Source organism: Myotis davidii, unplaced genomic scaffold (genome assembly GCF_000327345.1).
Source record: "Myotis davidii unplaced genomic scaffold, ASM32734v1 scaffold441, whole genome shotgun sequence".
NCBI classification, from domain to species: domain Eukaryota; kingdom Metazoa; phylum Chordata; class Mammalia; order Chiroptera; family Vespertilionidae; genus Myotis; species Myotis davidii.
In genome coordinates, this window is record NW_006291818.1 from 1656620 (window position 1) to 1680257 (window position 23638).

Here is a 23638-nt window from a genome sequence, read left to right on the forward strand (position 1 = left end):
ATAGGAGGCGGCGCCCCAACTCCCCAATCAACCCTGCTCTGAGCCCGACCAGGGGCTGCACCTAGGGATTGGGCCTGCCCTCTGCCACCTGGGAGCAGGCCTAAGCCAGCAGGTCATTACCTCCCGAGGGGGCCCAGACTGTGAGAGGGCAGAGGCCAAACTGAGGGACCCTCCGCTCCACTTCCCCCTGAGTGCACAAATTTTTGTGCCCCGGTCCTCTAGTAAAGTATAAAGATGCAAAAAAATTACCTATAAATTTTACCAAACAGTAGTAATAGTTACATTTCACATGAATATCTATTTCTTTCCAGTCTTTCTTCAAATACAATTCAAATGATACCACAAACAGGATAGGCAAAAGTAGGTTTACAGTTGTGAATATGTAAAAGAGATTATTCTTGTATTATTATTTATTAATGATTGTATTATTTTCCATACAAACAACTGTAAACCTATTTTGCCCCACGCTGTACATTAAAAAATGCATTTCCATTGCATAGTACAGCTTGAAGACTTCTCCATGCTAGTGAAATTCTTCGTAAGTATAATCTGAATGACTACATAATATTCTAGGCACTCTGCCACTCAAAATGTGATCAGCAGCATGAACATTACTGGAGCTTGTTAAAAACATAGAAATCTGCATTTTAAGAAGATCCCAAGTTGATTTATATGTACATTAAAGTTTGGGAAGCACTGTCCTGGTTCGCTAGTGCCTTAATTTGCGTGACCTATACTCTTAAATAGATGCTGGCAGTCACCTGGTAAAGAGGAAAAAGCTTGAAGGCACAGAGTGAGAGAAGTATCTCAGAAAATCACTATTTTTTATTCCAGAGACAAATATAATCAGTAGTGATAATTAAAAACCTGGCTGGGTGGCTCAGGAGGTTGGAGCATCAGTACAATTCCTGGTCAGGGCGCATACAGGAGGCAACTGATCAATGTTTCTCTCTCACATCAGTAAACATATCCTCAGGTGAGGATAAAAAATTTTTAAAAACAAGGGAAACTGAAACAATATTTTTGAAGGACAAATTGGCAAAATAAAAACCCAAAGCCTTAAAATATTCATTACCTCTTAATCACCAATTCTAACTTTAGAAATTCATCCTATGGATATAATTAGAGATGTACATAGAAATTTATGGAAAGAAAGTTGATCACAGAACTATTATATTAGTGACACACTGGAGGCCAATAATAGGAGGTGGGTTGGATAAATCTCATACATCCAGACAATGGCCTACAATACATCCTCTAAAAAAATCAAGCTGCAGATCACACTCAGTAAAAGATGCCAGACACAGAAGACTACATTCTGTATGAGTCTATTTACATGAACTTCCAGAAAAAAACTATGGTAATGGAAAGCAGATCAATGGTTGTTAGGGGATGGGAGTGGGTGCGGATTACAAAGGGGCATGTGGAAACTGTTTGGGGTGGTAAAAATATTCTTCCATTTTGCAGGAAACACTTAAGAATAGATGAAAAAGTTAAAAATACACTGTTAAATGTAAAAAAGTTGACATTATACAAATTATTTCCAGTTTAATTCAAATTTAAACTATATTTATGGGAAAAGAGATATTCCTTAAAAAGTAGACAGTAGTTGATTCTGGGTGGTAGAGTTTCTTGTGATTTTTTTTGTACACTGTTCTGTATTTTCCAAATTTTTGTAATAAAAATGCATTAAGATATCAGAAAAAAACATTTGAGGGAGATGCTGTGGAATAAATTCTAGAAAATTCTACGTATATTTCAGAAATAAATTATTGAGCAGAGACTCTCAGATCCTTAACATGATGTGCACAAAGAACAGATGTTTCCCCCTCTTTTCTAATATGCTGAGTACTGTAATAAAGAAGTACACAATAGATTCTTATAAGCTAATTGTCAAATATTACATAATACTTTTATATAATAAAAGTATTCTTCTTTTAATAGAAAAACACTAGCTCTTGGACTGAAAAGGGGCCTTGACAGATCACCTACCCCAAAGATTTCCAAATGTGGCCATTTATCAGAATCTTTAGGAACACTTAAAAAAATAAAGCTTTAAAAGGTCCACTACCCCATACTGATTCAGTGAGCTTGTACTGCTAAAATGTTTCTGGAGCCTGTGCACCAGGATTGAAAACCACTGCAAGATCCACAGCAATCAGTTATCTCCCTAGGATCACAAAGCCAATTAGTGGCAGTGTGACGACAAGAACCTGGGTCAGTGCTCAATGGAAGCAAACTGATACCACACACCAGGCATCACCATCATCTTAACAGTCACTCTAGTACATTTAATGAGTGCTTGCTGCCCGTGAGACAGTGTGCAAAGGGCTTTATGTGCATCGTTTTCAGTTTATTGCCACAAGGATTCTAGCTCAGAGAGCTTTAATGACTTGCCCAAGGTCACTGGCAAGTATAGGATGGAGCCATGAGTAAAACCCAGGCTAGCCTTACTTTGTACAAAGGACATATTATTAATCTATTAACTATTGCTAATTACTAAGTATTGTTATTATTAACCTATTATACTGCCTCTCAATTTCTGATGAACTATAACTGGGTTCAGTAAACTATGACCCAGCAGCTGGCTATCTATTTTTGTAAATGAAATTTTATTGGAAGAGCCAGCCCATTTGTTGATATATTGTCTATGGCTGCTCTTCTGCTACAATGGCAGAATTGAGTAGTTGCAACAGAGACCATATGGCCCACAAAGCTGAACATATTGATTTATCTGGCCATTTACACAGAAACTTTGCAGACCTCTGATCTATAAGATGAGAAGATGAAGAGGAAACATACAATTTTTTCCCTTAAAATTCTATTTGAATAATAAAACTGTGGAAGAATTAAGATGCCTCCAAGGAGCGGTCTATAGATTCCATGACCCAGTCTTCACTTCTTCATGTCTCTACACAAGTGAGTTCAATGCATATTAAAATAATAGCATTAGTATCTTAAGATTTAATTTTTCCCAAGAAAAATGTTTAAGTGTTGAAAACAGTGAGAATGTCAAAGACAAAAGGACACCTTTTAAGTATGTGAATACAGGAAGGACCATGCTGGCTTTTCAGTTATATCTACCACACTTGCTGTAATCTCCTTTGTGCCATAATTTAATACAAAGAACATGTTAATAATAGATATCTATGTGATATATACATATTGATAAGTGGGTATATACCAAGAAATAGGATGGACCACAAATATATCAAGTCATCTAGTTTTAATATATAACTATAAAAAAAATCTGAGGGAAGAATCTGGAAATCATTTGAAACTAACATATTATGTGTCAATCTCCATACTTCAAAGCAGGGTCAAGTCAAATTTCTGGAAAACCTTCCTCAACATCAGCCTATTTAGAATAATACTTCCTTATCCATACTCTTCTCCAATCAATGTTTAAACCATGAGTTGGCAAACTTTTTCTATAAAGGGCCAGTTAGTAAATATTTTCAGCTTTGTGGGCCATTGCTTTCTTTTGCCAATGACTCAAAACTGCTATTACTTTAATGCAAAAGCAGCCACAGACAATCCTATATATTAAAAGGCTAATATGCAAATAGACCAAACAGCAGAACGACCGGTCACTATGACACTCACTGACCACCAGGGGGCAGACACTCAACGCAGGAGCTGCCCCCTGGTGATCAGTGTACTCCCACAGCGGGGAGTACCGCTCAGCCAGAAGCCAGGCTCACAGCTGGTGAGTGCAGCAGTGGTAGCAGCACTAAGGATGTTCGACTGATGGCTGCCAGTTGGACATCCCCTGAGGGCTCCCAGGCTGTGAGAGGGTGCAGGCCAGGCTGAGGGAGCCCCCCCCAAGTGCATGAATTTCGTGCACCGGGCCTCCAGTATGTAAATAAATAAGGTTTGAAAGTGTTCTAATAAAACATTTTTTGTAAAAACAGGCAGCTCTGGCAGGTATGTATTGGTTGACTGGAGCATCGTCCTGTATAACAAAGGGTGGTGGGTTCGATTCCCAGTCAGGGCACATGCCCAGGCTGCGGGTTCAATCCCCGGATTGGGGAGTGTGTGAAAGGCAACAGATTGTTTTTCTATCTCTCTCAAATAAATTTAAAAAACCAAAAGCATATCCTTGGGTGGGGATTGGAAAAAAAACGAAACACATTCTGTAAAAGAACAAAAAATAAAAATAGGCAGTGGGCTGGATTTGGTCCATGGGCTATAATTTGCCAACTCTTGGCTTTAAATCATACAACAGAGTCTTACCATATATTTAGCCTTAAATTACTATGTTCAGATATTTATTGATGAACTGTATCTAAATGGCTATACTGCACAATTTAATTTGTTTTAGCTATTTTGTCCTCTAATTGTCTTACAGACTACAGACTCCCCTTACAAGCACTGTGGGGAGAAATGTAATTCTTTTTTTATAAGTAGACCCTAATATAATGTGGTATAATAGAACACATAATTTTTGAGTCAGCTTCGTATGATTTCCTTCTAGCGGTGCAATAAGGATTAAATGAGATAACATACATAAAGTCCCAACACTGCAGCAGTTAGAACATAGCTGACACTTAATAGCTGACACTTAATAAATGCATAACACCCTTCAATTTCCCAATACTTTTACCCATGGCAAATTAGTGAAATTTAACACCTAAATGTTAATAAATACCTTGTTCTGCCTCTAGATGAAACCTTGATATCTTTTTGGGAGGATTCATCATCTGATTTCATGTCATCTGATGAGGGAGGTTCATGAAGGTTTTCATCTTTCTCTTTGTTTTCAGTCTTGATTTCTGCTGGAACAACAGTTCCAGACTGACTTTGCAAGCCACCTAACAAAAAGTCAAAGAAACAAATGTCCAGACTCATGAATTAGAACTAAGACAGTAAAGCACTGTCTAGATGGTAAATACTCTTAGTTGTCAGAGGGCTATGAGGGAAATCTGAAGATGTAGGGAAGTACACTATTTAGAGCTGGAAAGAGCATGTCCACAAATCTTAAGAGAAAAGGATTTTTTTAAAACATCTGTATTTAGAAGAACAAGCCTGGCTTTGATGATCTGTATAATTATCAGTTTTAGGCACTATTTAAAAAATGAACAAGGTTATGATAAATTTGATGGAGTTTTAGACACTGACTTCTAAGATTCTGCCAAGGAAAAGGAAATAAGTTTAACACTTTCCTGGATAAACACAATAAAATAGGTGTCATGGTTAAATATAACTGGGAGAACTTTACTTTGGTATTCTTAATATTAGCTATATATTTGTACTTATTTGTAAGCTCTATTATAACATTTACCAGTTTGCTTTTTAACAGAACTATGGCTACAACTGAACTGTTTCTGAACAACAGCTCCTATTATTCAGAGCTCTCTACATACTCAGACATATCTTTCCCACTGCCTCTAGGGACCATGAAGACTCAGTCATGAGGGGAAGTGATTAAGGAAGACAGACACAACAGAATCAAGAGCAGGTAAGAAAAAGACAGGTAAAAACTGAACAATACTTTGCATGTGGTTCTATCCATAAGTTCTATAATTTACCAAATGGGCCGAATGGAACCTTCACTAGCACTTCTGTTTGGATTTCTCCCACCTAAGATGACTTTTGAGTCACAGATATGAATCTGCCTATGAGAAAGGTGACTGCTCCAAACGCAATCTTTGTATTATTACGAAAACCCAACAATACAGTTACCTCTATAATTTTCTTGTGTTTTATGGTTCAAGTCTGTGCTTGAAGCAGTGACTGTGCTAGACAGGACTGAATGATTGCCATTGAGACTGACAGAGTCTTCTCGATGAGTTCCAACCTAAAGTTAAAAAAAGAAATCAAGACAGTTCAGGGACAATAATTGTTTAAATTCTTTTAGTGGGTTTATTAGGGAAAACAATAGGACTCATTTGAATTTAGCCACTTTTCTTGAATGCCACTTTTCTGGATTTTGGATTTCAAATGACATAATAGTTTAAATTTATTTTTAAAAGTTTCATTAGAAAATTGCAACCTCAATTTAACATCCCACAGGATTATAGCAAACTAGAGGCCCGTTGCACGAAGATTCGTGCAATAGGCCTTCCTTCCCCTGGCTGCCAGCACCGGTTTTCCTCCGGCACCCGGGACCCAGGCCTTTGGTCGGGCTGCAGTGGAGAAGCCAAGCCCCTTCAGACTTCAGTCCTCTTCAGTCTTTCATGGGGCTGGAGCCTTCAGTCTTCGCTCTGCTCTTGCATATGCAAATTAACCCGCCATCTTTGTTGGGTTAATTTGCATACTCATCCTGATTGACTGGTGGGTGTAGCAGTGATGACCAATTTGCATGTTTCTCTTTTATTAGTGTAGATGAGCTAATAGAGACAAAGTACTCAGGAAGCCATAAAGCACTACACATAATCAGACCTGTCAATAACCCTCTCTAAATTGATCTGAAAACCTTATCCAAATGCTATCTAAATACAGGGTGGAGCAAAGGTAGGCTTATAGTTGTGAGTATGCAAAACACAGTCTATTCTTGTTTATTTATTAACTAGAGGCCCGGTGCACAAATTCATGCACCAGTAGGGTTCTTTGGCCTGGCCTGTGGAATTGGCCTGACACAGGCTCTCCGACATCCCCCGAGGGGTCCTGGATTGTGAGAGGGTGCAGGCCAGGCCAAGGGACCCTACTGGTGCACAATCAGGGCCAGGGAGGGACTTGGGAGGTTGACCAGCTGGGTAGGGACTGTGGGAGGGCTCCAGGGCATGTCTGGCCCATCTCGCTCAGTCCTGATCGGTCGGACCCCAGCAGCAAGTTAACCTACCGGGCGGAGTGTCTGCCCCCTGGTGGTCAGTGCACATCATAGTGACTGGTCAATAGGTCAACTGTCTGCCCCTTGGTGGTCAGTTGCACGTCATAGTGAGCAGTTGAACAGCCTTAACATATCATTAGCATATTACACTTTGATTGGTTGAACGGCCAACTGGCCGACCGGACACTTAGCATGTTAGGCTTTTATTATATAGGATTATTGTGTTATTTTCCACACGAGCAACTGTAAACCTACTTTGCCTCACCCTGTAAAGTGTGCATGAATTTGCATTTAAGAAAATATTGCTAGATTCCAAGTAATATTTATTTATACTCTGGCATGCCCTTTCCTTACACAAACAGATAGTGTCTTGTTTTTTCTTTGTCTAAATGGCTGCCCTCAAACATTTTTAAAGAGCAAAAGACAATACAAAAATGTCATATATTTTTATTCCCTGTTTTAACCAAACTTATACAAGTCACAATTAACCTGAAATGGGAAGTTAAGGCGTGCAAGCACTACCAAATATTTGGCTACTGCAGTATTTTTAGAAAAACTGGTTATAAATGAAGCTTTATTACAGGGGTCCTCAAACTACAGCCTGCGGGCCACATATAAACACAAATATTGTATTTGTTCCCGTTTTTTAACTTCAAAATAAGATATGTACAGTATGCATAGGAATTTGTTCATAGTTTTTTTTTAAACTATAGTCTGGCCCTCCAATGGTCTGAGGGACAGTGAACTGGCCCCCTGTGTAAAAAGTTTGAGGACCCCTGCTTTATTAGAACAGTAGCAGACTTGTCAATTAAAAGATTAAACCTTTAATTAAAGAGGTTTATTGCCTGGAGTTATTGGAAATAGTGGTTCTCATATATAAAAATTAAAAAATTTAAACATGTAAATTTACTACATGTGAAATGCACTTTATAGCTCTGTAAGACAGTAATGGTTGGACAGTAACAAACTAAATTTTCACTCATTTGAGTGATGGTGCATCTGCTAACTTATTATTTCTTTTTATTTCATTATTATAATAATTCTTTGATTTTCTGAATCTCTACTAATAAAATGTTCTATCACCTCCTTTCTGATGAAAGGTTTGGCCGACAAAGGATGAGCTAAACAATAAATCTTATTGAGTTTGCCTTTCCTTGAAGGAAAACCGGAAAGGTTGCTTGATTTGTTTTGGGATATAAATGCCAGCAAATATTTTTGTCTCTATGGAGTACTATAAACTATTTTCTCACACCAACCTACATCATTGGCTTCCAAAAGAAAAAAAATCAAAGCTTTAAAAATTAGCCTCAGACCAGCAAAACACTTGAAGTCTGGAGTTTTCCATGTTAATGAAGTTAGCAGGAACTTTTTCTTTGTAACTTGATTCCCCTTACAAATGGCCCTCATATATTTTCTGGAGAATTTGACTTTTACAATTCTTATAGTTCTCTTTAACCCTTGCTCACCTTGGCTCCCATATCCTCCCTTTAATCTGCAGTTACCCATTCATGTGGCTATGTCTACACACATACAAAAGGTGCATAAACAGTTCTTTGTCTGACACAGAGCTGTGAGGCCAGCCAGATAGGACCCTGTTTAATTGTTCATCTCGTTAGCATACAGCTGACAGACTGCTTCTACGGGGAGTAGCAGGGGAAGGCAAACCCTTAGGCCTGCTATGCTCAAAATTTCTATTATTATGAAGAGCTCCATGTCAGAATAAAAAGCCCATCCCATTAAATAACATTCTCCTGAATCTGAATCTTCACAATCTGTGCCTGGCCTTACTTTGGTGGAAGCACCCTTCAAGAAACCTGTTTTCATTTCATTTGGCCAAAGGCTTTAGCACCCACGATGGAGAAATGTTAAATCTAATTAGTTGATGAATAAGGGTCTTGTGAATTAAGGGACAGACTGAAAAAGAACTCAGTATGAATGAATTCCCCTCTGATTCTGAATTCTATTATAATTTGTACTGTTCACTCCACACTAATGATTTAAATTAATCAGTACTAATCTACAGACTGATGAAAGGATCTTTATGTATTGTATACATTTTGTTTTACCTAATGAGGGGATTTATGCTAGAAATCGCAGAATTCCATTTGTTATGGTTCCTTTTAATGATACTTCCGTAATATAGAACCTGTATGATCTTTTAAAAAAATATATTTTATTGATTTTTTACAGAGAGGAAGGGAGAGGGATAGAGAATTAGAAACATCAATGAGAAAGAAACATCGATCAGCTGCCTCCTGCACACCTCCTACTAGGGATGTGCCTGCAACCAAGGTACATGCCCTTGACCAGAATTTAACCTGGGACCCTTCAGTCTGCAGGCCAACGCTCTGTCCACTGAGCCAAACCAGTTAGGACAAACCTGTATGATTTCTAAACTTTAAGAAATGCTGCCATTTTGAACAATTTTAAATTAAAAAAATGGTATCAAAATCCTTAAAAACACTATAATGTGGTCTTAATAAAAATAAATTTTTAAAAAATTGCCCACTTGAGAAAAAATAGGTTACAACAAGTAAAATACAGTTAAAAATAAACTCCTTGAATTCAGTTGAAACCTAGACAAACAATTGTTACAGTATACAAATTTATACCAATAAAACTAAATACTATTTAAATATAAAGTTAAAATGACACCAAATTTATTTGGATGACAAAAATGCTGATTTTAAACAAAATATTATCTTATTTGCCTCAGTCTTTAACAACTTAATCTTAAGTATTTTAGAATTTAGAAAAAACAGTCTCTCTAACTGCTTTAGGACTTCAAAAACAGACACGATTTATATTTTTAAATCATATAAAGTGGCTTTAAATTTCATGAGTTAATGTTATTTACTCTGTTCTCAGAAAACAAATACCACAGATCTCCAACCACAGCTTAAACAACAAACCCAAAGCAACTTTAAAAAAAGAAAAATACCGGAGATCTCCAACCACAGCTTAAACAACAAAAACCCCACGCATTAAGGAAAAAAAAAAAAAGGAAAGGAAGAAAAAAAGAAATGCTTGGATTAAATTTGCCCAAGACTTATAACATAAAAATCAAAAGACCTCATGGATGGAATTTTATCCAACGTCATAAATAAGGAACTTTTTAAGATTTGCACCAAGCTTCCATTAATACAAAAAGCTCCTAATCTTAGTTTGGTTTGAAGTTGAAATCACTGAGGAATAATTGAGTACTTTGTGTGAAAGATAAAATGCTATCATGGATCTATCTCAATGGGCCTCAGTATTTTAGATATCACAGCCATAAACAGATGTGATGTACAATAACTTTATATTGTGGAAACCTCTTTGTAATGCCAAATGAAATTAATGATTCTACTCCTTTTTAGTTTTCTACTTAATACAAGCATTGTTTTCTGTCAGTAGTTTAATCCAAGAGTTTATTCTTACACTAAATAAATGGGAGCAAAACTAAAGTCCAATGCTGACATTTTAATAGTTCTAAAAACCTTGATTTTTGTGCCTTAAAATTTAAATATATCAATCAATCACATCCCAATAAGAGTGCCTGAAGGAAAGTCTTAATTTTATACTTGCATTAAACAAATATGGAGAAGTAATAAAAAAATACAAAAAGGGAATAGAAAATTAAGTAAATGAAAATGTTAACCCCATTAAAAAAATAAGAGCAAATATTAAAACTATGCCAGGCTGGTTACTCTAAATATATCCATTTCCTAGTTTCTTTTTCCAATATAATAATCTTTCAGGAAATTCAATTTTGTGTGTATATTAGATAGCCAAAATATGTTAAAAAGCTGTCTGTAGTGAAACCTCACTTAATTCTCAACTTTGATATAATCAAGTATAGTCGGTTAAAAGAAACAACAGTCAAAATGAAGTCTTTTGACATTAAGTCCTATTAATATATATTTTTCTCAGGTGGTAGTCTTATCTCCTTGGTGTGAGGTATAAAAATCTTATTCTGGAACAACTGAAAAAAAACCCCAGGCAATTATCTCTTCTGTAAGATGGATAATAATTTGGTGAAGGCTAAGGGAGGGGGAGGTCGGGATGGGTGGAGATGGGCAAAGGGGGGTAAAAGGGGGGAACTCCCATTTGACCCTGTGATCCCACTTCTAGGAATATATCCCAAGAAACCAGAAACACCAATCAGAAAGGATATATGCACCCCTATGTTCATAGCAGCACAATTCACCATAGCTAAGATCTGGAAACAGCCTTAGTGCCCATCAGTAGATGAATGGATTAGAAAACTGTGGTACATCTACACGATGGAATACTATGCTGCTCTAAAAAGGAAGGAACTCTTACCATTTGCAACGGCATGGATGGAACTGGAGAGCATTATGCTAAGTGAAATAAGCCAAAGACACTGGGGGATGGGGGGGGCTAGGGGACTGTCTTGGGCGGGGGGAAAAAATGGACACATATGTAATACCCTTTGTAATAAATAATAAAATTAAAAAAAATCTATCTATGTAAAACCCTAAAAAAAAAAATACAGTAAGACTGATCTACAAATCAATACTATCAGCTGTAGATGACCTTACTGACACAACCTTGTTATAACTAAAGACAATGTAAGGAAAGGGTCTCGGCAACAAGGCTATCTCCTTGACCAAGGACACTATTCTGGTTGACCTGTCCATGTAGCTTTAACAACACAAGTAATCTTTTTATTTTTTTTTAACATTTTTTATTTTTAGTCTGTGAGAGAGAAACATGGTTGGTAGCCTTCTGCACATGACCTGACCGGGCACTGAACCCAAAACCTAAGTATGTGCCCTGACCAGGAATTAAACCCGCAACCTTTAGTGTATGGGATGACACTCCAACCAATTGAGCCACCCAGCCAGGGCTACACCACAAGTAATCTTGATAGCATTGCAGACTGGGAGTTGAGCTCCCTCTACCACATTTATCCTGCAATCAACTCTTATTCTTCCACTCCCAGTACAGGCTGGCTCACCTCAAATACTCTGCTTCAATACAACTCCCAAACTACTCATTAAAACAATATAAGCAGCCTGGTGAGTGTTGCTCAGTGGTTGAGTGTCGACCTATGAATCAGGAAGTCACCAGTTCGATTCCTGGTCAGGGCACATGCCCAGGTTGTGGCTTCAGTCCCTGGTAAAGGCATGTACAGGACGCAACCAATCGATGTTTCTTTCTCACATTGATGTTTCTCTCTCTCCCTCTCTAAAATCAATAAAGTCAGGTTAAAAAATAAAATAAAACAATATAAGCAAAAAGTTTCAGGCTAAAAAAAAAAAAAGCTTGCTAACCCTCGTTTCCTGAACTGGGAAGATAATTTATGTTCTACATTGGGTATTGGGAAAGTATGGCCAGTAGGCCAAGTCTGGTCTGTTTTTTGTTTTGTTTTATTTTTTTAGTAAATAAAGGAACACTTTTTTGTAAATAAAGTTTTACTGAAACACAGCCACACCCATTTGTTTTCATAATATCTATGACTTCACTTTTATGTTACGAAGTCAGAGTTAAGTAGCTGTGACAGAGACCATATAGCTTACAAAACTGAAAATATTTACTATCTTATAGGGAAAGTATGCTGACTTTCTTCTAAATTCTAGGAAAAAAGCAATATATTTAAAACCTGCAATTAGGATGATTTACAATAAATGCCCATTAGAACAAAAATCCATTACAACAAAAATATTATCTGAATGTTCTGTAGAGTTACTGAAATAGTATTTATGCTTATTAAAATAATTCTATCTCTGCAGGAAATGAATAGAATGATGAAAATTAAATATTTTTGAGTAGCAACCTCACAAATTCTACGGGCGATATAGAATTGCTGATAAACTGATACTTCTGTGGTTACTTTGTAATTTTGGCCACATGACCTCCATTTTTAGTAGCCTAAAATAAATACTAATTTATGATCACACAGAGGAAAAGTATATAAACTACCAGAGAGTTAAATAAGACAAAAAAAGTAATGCCAGAATGTAAAACTGTGTCATTTTTTAGTTACAATATATGGAATAAAAGCAGGAGATAATTCTTAGAGATGGCTGTCAATAGTTACAACAATATGTCTCCCCAAATCACACACCCTCCGAGAATATGAAAAGAGTTGAATTCATATAGGTGGGTTCTGATGGAAATCCTCAGACATGGATAGAGACACTAGGATAAGAGTCTTCCTCCTTGGGTGGAGGGGGTCGGAGAGGGGGAGGATGGGGGATACATCTGTAATAATGTCAATAATAATAATAAAATATAATTAAAAAAAAAACAAAAAGAGTTTTACTCAATAGTATGACTAAGACTTAGTTGGGAGAGTCACCGGCAGACTGACCTTTATTTTATTTTATCCTTTGGCCGTTTTGTTGAAACTGAGAACTGAGGATTCACAGCTAAAAAGTTCATTTCAGGAGAATGGGTGAAATATTGACTCACCTGACAGTGTCAGATTTTATAAGTTAACACTTTATATTTTGAGGGTAAGCCTGGCAAAAACATCTACATCTCCACCTGTACTAGTGATTGTGTCTGAATGGGGAGGATATAGTTGATGTCTAACAGATTTTCGCCAGCTCTGTGTCCTCTCAGAAAGTTATCAGCACTGAAGGGAAGACCTTGATGGACACATTAAGCAATACCTTGGCTTAGTTGTTGTGGTAGTAATGCTGCTGCTCAGACTAAGCCACACTCTTCACATGTTATAGAAAACTCTTTTTTTCTTGATTCCTTTGGATTTTTTCCTTTTTAGAGAATATCTCTGGCAGCCCTTTTGTTTATGCTCTGAAGTAGGCAGCATATTCCTAGAGGATATATGTGGCTACTTTCTTAATTAAAAGCTTCAGGGCAATATCTAATGAAACAATTTTCCCTTTATTAGTACACATCCTTTTAAAATGTACTAGGTTTCTAGATGGCTTTGAAGGAATGGATTTAAAATAATCCCCTCCCAACTCAATCCAAAGTTGATAAATACTAAAACAAAAAACAAACAAACCAACAAAAAGTTGGTAAAAACTACCTTCTAGCCCTGGCCTTCGTGGCTCAGTGATTAGAGCATCGGTCTACTCACCGAAGGTTCAATTCCTGGTCAAGGGCACAAGCCTGGGTTGCAGGTTCAATCCCCCACCCTGTTGAGTTTCTTTCTCTCTCTCTCCCCTCCTCCCCTTTTACTCTAAAAGTCAATGGAAAAAAATCCTCAGGTGCAGATTAACAAACAAACAAACAAAAAACCCAAAAGCAAAACAAAAAACCCCACACAGGTTCTATTTTGTACAAATAAAGGAACCCGTTTTTTGAAATAAACTTTTATTGGAACATAGCCACACCCATTTTAATTGGGAAGAGTCAGATATATTAAATATTATAGCAGATAATCTGGAATATAAACAGTAATCTATATACAGTGAAGAATTAAAAAATGATTAAGAGGTGAGAAAAGTAAAAACTGCAAATGTTGCAGTAGAGATAAAGTTGAAATTAGAATATATTGACTTTCTAGTCATCCTTCCAAATAAGGATAATATTTCAACAAAATAAGTATTTCTGTGAGTCTCACAATTTATAAATGTTCACACATTTATTAGCTTATCAATAGCATAAAAAACTAACTTTAAAGAAGAGTGAATTTCAAGATATCATGACATTATCCCCCCCCCCCCAAAAAAAAACAACCTGGTTGTTAAGATATAAAAAGTTATATCTAATGTCACCATGTTACTGAAAACAGTTCTCAGGAAACCAGGCTGCCTCGTTGATGTTTACCTCAGCAGCTCCAAAATGAACATTGATGGCTGTCTGACATGTGAATGTGAAAATCTGCAAACAATCTTATTTCATAGAACACAAGCCTTCAGCATCTGGGGCACCTAATTATTTTGATGACAGGTGAGTTTTAGCCTTGATCATATGGTTTATAGCTAGAAGTCTGTTCATAGGAGAATATTTCACACCATGTAATGAATCTTAGAAAACATGTCATAAACATGCAAATGCATGGTATCAATTAAATAGCAGGTTCAAAAAATAATGTAAGACATTCAACAGAGAATTTGTGATGTGCATAGATATAGAATTTTACTTTTTTTTCCTCTAAAGAATTAGCGTATTTTAAAAAAGATGAACTGAATTATTTTCTTTTCTTTGGGGATTAATCTAAAATTATTTCCTTTCAGTGTCACTTAAATTACAGCCATTTTTAAAACTACCCCCACATTTTTTCTTTGTTTGGGAATGAAACTTAAATATGGACCTGTACAAATAATTTCACATTCCTTCTTCTAGTAAAGGCTGGTTCCAAACTATAATAAACAGATTTTCTAGACCAGAACCCCTGAAATCCAGTCTTCCTTTACTGCTTTTGCTATTCAGACTTTCTACACACCATTTCAGGGCAAAAACTCTTCTAACAATTATATGCATCTGGAAAAAAAATCCAAGTTTAAGCTAAAATGATACCTGTAGAAAGTTTCTGCTTTTTGCACATGATATAGCAGGATTTTAAGGGCCAATGCTCAGCCAATGACCCTGCCCAGGACAGTAAAGGAAATTCTCAAAAGCCACTCTATTTCCCTTCAAAAAGGCCTCTCTCCCCCCAAAACATTTAGGACAAGAGGCTTTGGGAGTTATTATTTAAAAAAAAAAAAAAGCACTATTTTACCATTGAAGCAGATCGACTGCTTGTAACAAGGCTTGATCCACCATAGCTTGAATTGATGCTCCCAATTGGTGCATTGTGGGATGGTCCCAATAAACTGTGTATATCACTGTGACCGGCAGGCAAATTGGTGGAAGGTCCCACAGCATGGTTCCGCAGCACATGGATAGCATCGTCCAGTCTGTCTAAACGATCCTCCATTCGAGATTGCTGGAGTGATTGAAAAAAGACATGGAGGTTACTACTGGTAGCTATTAAATTCATTAAACTTCTATGTTTCCTACTTTGGGATATATGGAAGACAGCAAGTGAAACCTGCACTACAAATCAATAATCAAAGAAAGTAGACTATACTAAATTAACAAAGCTTCAGAAATAAATCACTGCTTTATAAAATCAATTTACCAATCTACCATGAAGTTACTTCTTTAATTTCTATAAAAGATGAATGCTACTGTAGTACTGTCTGATAATTATAGCTGATAAAAAAGATAACGGGTACTGTAATACTGATCTTTGAAATGAGGGCAATTTGGGCACACACTCTCCAATCCATCAAGTTTCAGTTGTGATTTTAAGTGAATAAAGCATACCTATCTGAAATAGTGAACACATCCAAATATTCTCTTTCACAAAACTGAGGAAATGATAGTCTGTCTGTGGATACATACATGCCCCATACACAAACATATTAGAATTTTTAAAAATCAAAAGCACATGCTAGTAGAGCTCTTTTAAAAAGAATCATTCTCAACAACATCAGCGAACAAAAGTCTACTCTTACACACTGTTACAAAAACAGAAATGGTCATTGTTTGGTTTTAAAAGACTTTGGAGTCTGTACAGGCTTGAAGATTTTAAATGGATAATAGGAATTATAACGAACTGAAACAGAAAAAAGGCACCATCTAAAAGAAATAGTACCTCACAGACATCCTTTAAGAAGGACATTGCATCTTGCAAATGCTCGTGAAGTTGCTGCTCAACTCGATTTTTCTGGCAAAGTCAAGACAGAACAGGAGGCAAAGCACAGGTTAAGATTAACTCCAAAAGAGATGAGGAAATAGCTGCTGTGCACGTCAGCATAACATGTTAGTAAAGTTAACGCGAAGATCTGTGAGATCTACTTGTATGAAGGTATGAGAAGGCTGGAATTTAATAGCAAAGTTATAAGGTTAGCATCTAAATAGCTTATATATGCTTCAAAATATGTGAGAAGAAAACTTTCCTTTAATTTAAAATATTCTATTAGTCACAGAAAAATAACTTTTCTATTTGCATTCCATCAAGTCATTATTTTGTTTTTATAATATTTTGTAATTCTGTGGTAAGCAAAGAAAAGCAACAGTAGTTAACATTCAACCACAAATTCTTCACGCTAAATACCTAGACAGGCTTCTTTATTCTACTGCTTTATTTGTTTGTTAAATAACATTTTTACTTGTACAATTTACACAAGACATTTTTTTTTAAGAAACAAAACATGGGAAATAATAATCTTCATGACAAAAATAATGGCTATTACATTTTAAATTTTTAATGGAAATGTACTAAACTATACATCATAAAAGAAAGCATTAAATACAACTATTTTCCATTACTGGACTAATTTTCTTGCTTTTACTTGGTCTGTGTGTGTGTGTTTTTTTAAGTTTCCTCTTATACATAAATGCAAAAGTATAGAAAAATTAAGCCCTATATTTTTCAAAGAAACAAAAATGCCATTACATTATTCTAGCACCAGCTGTCGTTAGACCAGAAGCCTAATGTCTCAAAGAACAGATGGCAAAGGCACACCCAATGTATCTTATATTGTTCAATTAAATCAGGCCATTTGTTAGTAAAGAATTCGTGTGTAATGCTATCCTACTGTTTTTTTTCATTGTTACTCAAGATTTACTAAAAAAAATAAAATAAAAAAGAACTGCATACTATCAGATAAAAGTGACCTGTATGTTTCTAAGAGGCTCTTACCAGGGAGTGGAGTGAGTTTTCATAGCTTGGAGATGAAGGAGCTTGCCCTCCAGGTCTAGGCCACTGACTAGTACCTGTTAAAACAAAATCCCAAATACTCACACCTTGGTTAGCTCCAGTATTCTTGATAATGTTCTCAAGGGGGTAAACATAAATTTATATGAAAATTTTTGTTCAGCCTTCAGCATAGTATTTGGCTTCTTGTAAGCCCAACACATTAAAAAACCTTTTTTCATTATTAATACAACAGTGAAGGGAGTTGAGAAAACAAAGAGGAAAAAAATCCTATACTAGTACTTTAAAACATAACTTTATTTTATGTTTGTATATTCTTCAGATTGTCACTATGCAAACATATCTTCATAAAATGTACTTAAAGAATACAAATTTAAAATTCTGTCCCTGCTCTAACCGGTTTGGCTCAGTGGATAGAGCATTGGCCTGCGGACTCAAGGGGCCCAGGTTCGATTCCGGTCAAGGGCATGTACCTTGGTTGCGGGCACATCCCCATTAGGGAAGTGTACAGGAGGCAGCTGATTGATGTTTCTCTCTCATCAATGTTTCTAACTCTCTATCCCTCTTCTTTCCTCTCTGTAAAAAATCAATAGAATATTTAAAAAAAAATTCTGTCCCTCCCATGGTTTTACATAGTCTTTAAAATAATGCTATTAATGACTGACTACATTAATATTCATCTGATTCTCTAGATCATAATTTGCTTAACCACTTTATCTCACTGCTGGACATTTTGGTTGCTTTCAATAGGCTATTATGAATAGTAAATGAATATTACTATATTACGAATAGCAAGTAGAGAAAATATCTTGAAGATAAGTAGCATTCTAAATTAAAAGGTACAAATATATTTATGATCCCTAATTCATAAGGCTAAATTGTTTTCTAAAGGGTCATATTAACTTGTGCCTTTAATAATGCACAAATGCACCAATTTCAAATGTCTGCAAATGCACTTAGGATTATCTATTAAAAACTTTCCCAACACGATTTATACCAAAAGCACATTATTTAATTTGGAAGTATTATAAAATTTTCCTTAAATTTTGTTTATTCTTCAACTTTAGAAAAGTACCAATATAATAAAAACTGAAGACAGGAAATAAGAAAGGATGTAAGTTTTGAGTAGAAGCAATAAAAAGGGAAAAAAATTTAAGAAAAAATAAAGCTAGTAATTTATCCATAGGTTGGGGAGAATACAGTTTGTTTTTTTTTAAAAAAAATATTTTTATTGATTTCAGAGAGGAAGGAAGAGGGAGGGAGAGAGAGAGAGAGAGAGAGAGAGAGAGAGAGAGAGAGAGAGATAGAAACATCCAGGATGAGAGAGAATCATGGATCTGCTGCCTCCTGCAAGTCCCCCACTGGGGATCGAGCCCACAACCCAGGCATGTGCCCTTGACCGGAATGGAACCTGAGACCTTTCAGTTCTCAGGCTAATGCTCTATCCACTGAGCAAAACTGGCTAGGGCGAGAATACAGTTTTAATGGTCTTACCGAACAACTTTAAAAGGAAAAAGAACAACTGATCAAAAATCTTAACTATTTCATGATTGTGCATTTGAAAATAAGTTATTTATATAAAACAACAGACCATTCTATTAAATATATATTACTAGAGGCCTGGTGCATGAAATTCGTGCATGGGGGAGGGGGACGCCCTCAGCCCAACCTGCACCCTCTCCAATTCGGGACCATCTCACAATCCTGGACTGCTGGCTCTTAATCGCTCACCTGCCTGCCTGCCTCATAGCTTCTAACTGCCCTTATTGCCTGGTTGTGCCCCTAACTGCCACACCTGCCGGCCTGATCACCCCTCACTGCCTCTGCGTGCCAGCCTGATAGCCCCTAACTGCCCACCCCGCCGGCCTGGTTGGCCCCAACTGCACCCCACTGTCAGCCTAGTTGCCCCCAACTGCCCCTCTTCCTGGCCTGGTCACCCCCAACTGCCCCCCGTGCTGGCCTGGTCACCCCTCACGGCCCCCTTGCTGGCCTGGTCGCCCCATGCAAAAAGCCGCTGTTCAGTCGTTTGGTCGTCCCTCACTAACGCCCCTGCTGGCCTGGTTGTAGGCAGCCATCTTGTGAGGGTTAATTTGCATATTACCTCTTTATTATATAGGATTGGTTCTTAATAAAAACTTTAGCGACAACCCAAATTACATAAGAAATCTGAAGTTGGCAAAGTTAAGGTTTGCTTAATTTATCTCATTTACTGCTAACTTAATTTTAAACTATGTTCTACTAGAGTCTGTAATGTTGCAGGTTAATTTGCCACATTTAGGAAACTAAAAACATCTGTATATTTCACCTTAGCTGAATAACCTAGTAATTGCATTATCATTGATCACATATGCTTTGCAAGTTGAAAAGTTGGATACATACATTCTTAATAACTAATTATATGTGTACTGTTGTGATCATACAGAAAAATTTTAAATTCTAAAATTGTAAGAAAAAGTGTATGTTTTATATACTTCATCAGATAACCATTGTTGTTTCTTTACTTGTAAGCAAATTACAAATTATTTTGAGGACTAATAATTGCTTCCTACTAGACATACAAATGTAATCATAATCCAACTACACAAATAAGGTCAATTTAAAATTGCTCATTGCCCTAGCCAGTTTGCTCAGTGGATAGAGCGTCAGCCTGCAGACTAAAGGGCCCCAGGTTCAATTCCAGCCAAGGGCACATGCCCAGGTTGCGGGCTTGATCCCCAGTGGGGGGCATGCAGGAGGCAGCCGATCAATGATTCTCTCGCATTACTGATGTTTCTATCTCTCTCTCCCTCTTCCTTCCTCTCTGAAATCAATGAAAATATATTAAAAAATAAATAAAATTGCTCATTAAAACAGAAGCTTATAGATTTTTTAATTAACAAGTAGTATTTAGCAACCAGTAAACCCAGTAACTGATTATATGAACAATTCATATAAAAACAAGCAACCAAAACTTTATTATTGATTAAGTGCCTTAGTTTCAAAGCACTGGTGGAGAATTATGAATTTTTATGTAAATAAGAGGTTAATCATAATCTATTTTTAAAAAGAACCCTAAATTATTTAAAAATAGTTTCCCTTAATGTTTATAGTATTTTATTTTCAATTATATTGCTCCATCTTTCCCAACCCCCTTGGGTGATCAGCCTGTGACAGGAGCCTGATCATCACATTTCTTAATTTGTGTGGAATATTAATTCAAGTTTTATGTTTAAACACCTCAGAATTGTTAGAACACATCTGTTTTGCAAAACATGCAATTTTTCTGTTTCATCACTAGCTTAGTGTTGAACAGTAAGATGTGTGCACTAAATTTACTCAGGAAAGAAATCACCAACATTCGTTATTTTTTTAATCGTTATAGGAAAAAACTATGCTAAGGTCTATCTCCAAACTGTAATTTGTTAAATTAGAAAAGTACACATCTATTCAAACCTATTTTGTTTTTATTAAAGATAGGGCTGTCTACTGTGATATATCTGGTTAAAACAAAATACATGACAAAATCACTATTCTCTTTCTGAACTCCATAAAAATGCCAAGTTAAATTTCATGGTCAGAGCTCCTTGAACCCACTTGGTCATTTTAAAACTTCATGCTATTGGTAACAAAGGGGATGGCTGGAGAGTTAGAGTTAGTTCAGTAGAAGTCAATCCTACGGCTGGCAAAACTCAAAGGGGGGCATGAAAGTTTAGTGGATACGGGAATTAGTGGACCTTCATTCTTGCTGATCTGTACTATTAATTAATTTTTGTATCCCTGACTATGACATATGCACACATTGCTTTTTGTTTTGTTGTTAATCTGTCTTACAAGGCCAATCAAAGATATGAAAGCTCTCATTCCATGAGCCTAGAGGTTTTTTGACTATGGGACATTATTATTATTTCTTCCTGATGGTAGATCTATTGTGTAATCAGTGAAGAAAAAAGACACATAGACTTTTACAACTTTGGCCCATTGATGGCTTATTAAACTAAGGATGAATCCTTTAGGGTTGTGAATGGAATTCAAATTCTGGGAACAAACCATAATGCTAGCTGGCATACCTCTGACTCTGGACATCTTTTTTTTTTTTAAAAAAAAAACTAGTGTGTGAATAAAATACATAGATTAAATTTAGAATATGTTGGTATCTTTAGCTTGTAATCATCAACTGTAGCATCACTGCACAAATATGAAAAAAAAAGTGCAAAGGCCGAAAACCTCAGGGGTTTCCTAGAGCAGCGGTTGCCAATCTTCCAGACTTCACAGACCACCAGTGGTCCACGGATACTGGTCAGCGACCACTGTCCTAGAGACTAGGATGTTGCCCCCTTTCCTTCACTGTCACCTGTTATCTGGTGGTAACATACATAGAGGTTTTTAAAAAATTATTTTTTATTTTTCAATTACTGTTGACATACAATATTATTAGTTGTAGGTATACACATAGTGATTAGACATTTATATAACTTAAGAAATGATATATAAAGCTAGTGACCGGAACGCTGTAACGACCGGAATGACTAGTCACTATGACGTCCACTGCGGCCAGCAAACCAAACCAACCTCCTGCAGCCCCTCCCCCTGGCTGGCCTCACCCCCGATGGGCCCCCACCACCCCAATCAGGGGCAGGGCCAGCCAGCCAACAGCCTTCGGCTGCACACCACACCAGCTCCGCCCTGATTGGACCCCGATTAGGGCGGGCCTGCCGGCCAACCTCCCTCCATCTCCTCCTCCCAACAGGCCTGGCCCTGATCTGGCCCGATTGGGGCTGGGCCGGCCGGACCCCACCCATGCACAAATTCGTGCACTGGGCCTCTAGTAGCTATTATAATATTATTGATTATATTCCCTATGATGTACTTTACATCCCCATGACTGTTTTTATAGCTGGCAATTTGCACATCTTGATCCCTTCACCCTTTTTGCCTACCTCCCCCAATCTGGCAACCATCAATATGTTCTCTGTATCAGTGTTTATTTTATTTTTGTTTTTTTAGATTCCACTTATAAATGAAATCATATGGTATTTATCTTCCTCTGTCTGACTTATTTCACTTAGCATAATGCCCTTATTGAAGTTTTGGGCTCCTACTTCCTTTTATTAGATAGGCATAAGTTTTCAACTATTCATATAGTTAGTTAATTTCTCTAACTGCCCTGGGCTTTTTAGTGAGCACCCCAAAGAGCTAGCTTTTATTCAAGGTTATAATAAATCTACTTGATATTAAAATTTATTGACCACTTCCAGATAACAAGCTAGCTAGATGACCAGGACAACAGCATCAAATTACTCAGCTAGAAAATCAGGGAAGACTGTCTTTGATCACTAAATCTAAAATTCACTCAATGTTTCTGATCTGTTCTTCGTCTGAGTGGGACTTAGCAAGTACTTTGCCTAATAAAATTGGTTAATAAATTTAAAGAATTGATACTAACATTTTGTGTGGCTGAGAGAAAATCTTAAGACCATTTACCATGCATTTTCTTATTTTGTTAGTTGTTTCCCTTTGTAATTGCACTCTAAACTCAAACATTCATGAGATTCCCATATGCTTGGGAAAGGTTGGATAATCCTTAAGGTAGCATTTAGTGCTGTGTGTTCCACAATCTGGCCCCAGCCAACCTTTCCATCTTAGTTCCTCACACATCCACACATGAAGAGTTCATAATCAGTCATCTCAATGGCTCTGGAGGAGCAGGTTGCACACTTCCTTACATCTGCATCTTTGTTATGCTTTTCTCTTTATAACCAGAGACTTCTATTCACCTCCTTTTAAAATACTACTCTCTTCATGAAGTTTATCTTGAGCACCCTACTTTAGATAAATATCTTATTGATTAAACTAACCAAAACTGAGGAATCCTTTCTTTCCTCTTTATTTTCATTGTGAATCTTCTGAAGATTGCCATTGAGTACTGAAATTATTAAACTTTTATTCACTTATATTCAAGAAGCAGATAAAGAAAGTCAAAATATGGTTTTGCTTGTCTGCTTTCCAAGTTTCCTTAGTAAACACATTCACTTAACTCAAATATTAATGTCTTCCCAAGTGACAACTCTAATAGATACTGTCACTCTTCTCTTCTATCTTGCTGCCAGAGTCCTCTTTTTGTTTAGAAGGTGTGTGCGTGTGCGTGTGTGCGTGTGCGCGTGTGCGTGTGTGTGGTGATAAAAAGGAATCACTAGACACAGGAGATGGGAGATACACCTGCATAAAATCAGTTGTCGGTTTGCCCTTTCAAAAGTATTTTT

The 23638-nt window shown here is 36.7% G+C and overlaps 1 protein-coding gene across 14 annotated transcripts in view; it reads right to left on the minus strand.

Moving 5' to 3' along the window:
• TCF12 (transcription factor 12) overlaps positions 1–23638 on the minus strand; it is a 357822-nt gene that overhangs the window by 9186 nt on the left and 324998 nt on the right. For 9 of the 14 annotated variants that reach the window (XM_006765233.2, XM_006765232.2, XM_006765235.2 and 6 more), the window contains 5 exons: positions 17385–17458; positions 16335–16406; positions 15414–15620; positions 5686–5800; positions 4652–4814 (listed from right to left, as the gene is read on the minus strand). In XM_006765233.2, the coding sequence (XP_006765296.1) occupies positions 4652–4814; positions 5686–5800; positions 15414–15620; positions 16335–16406; positions 17385–17458 (631 nt within the window). The remainder of the gene's footprint in view (positions 1–4651; positions 4815–5685; positions 5801–15413; positions 15621–16334; positions 16407–17384; positions 17459–23638) is intronic. The other 5 variants (XM_006765238.2, XM_006765234.2, XM_015564974.1 and 2 more) reach the window with 1 other exon arrangement.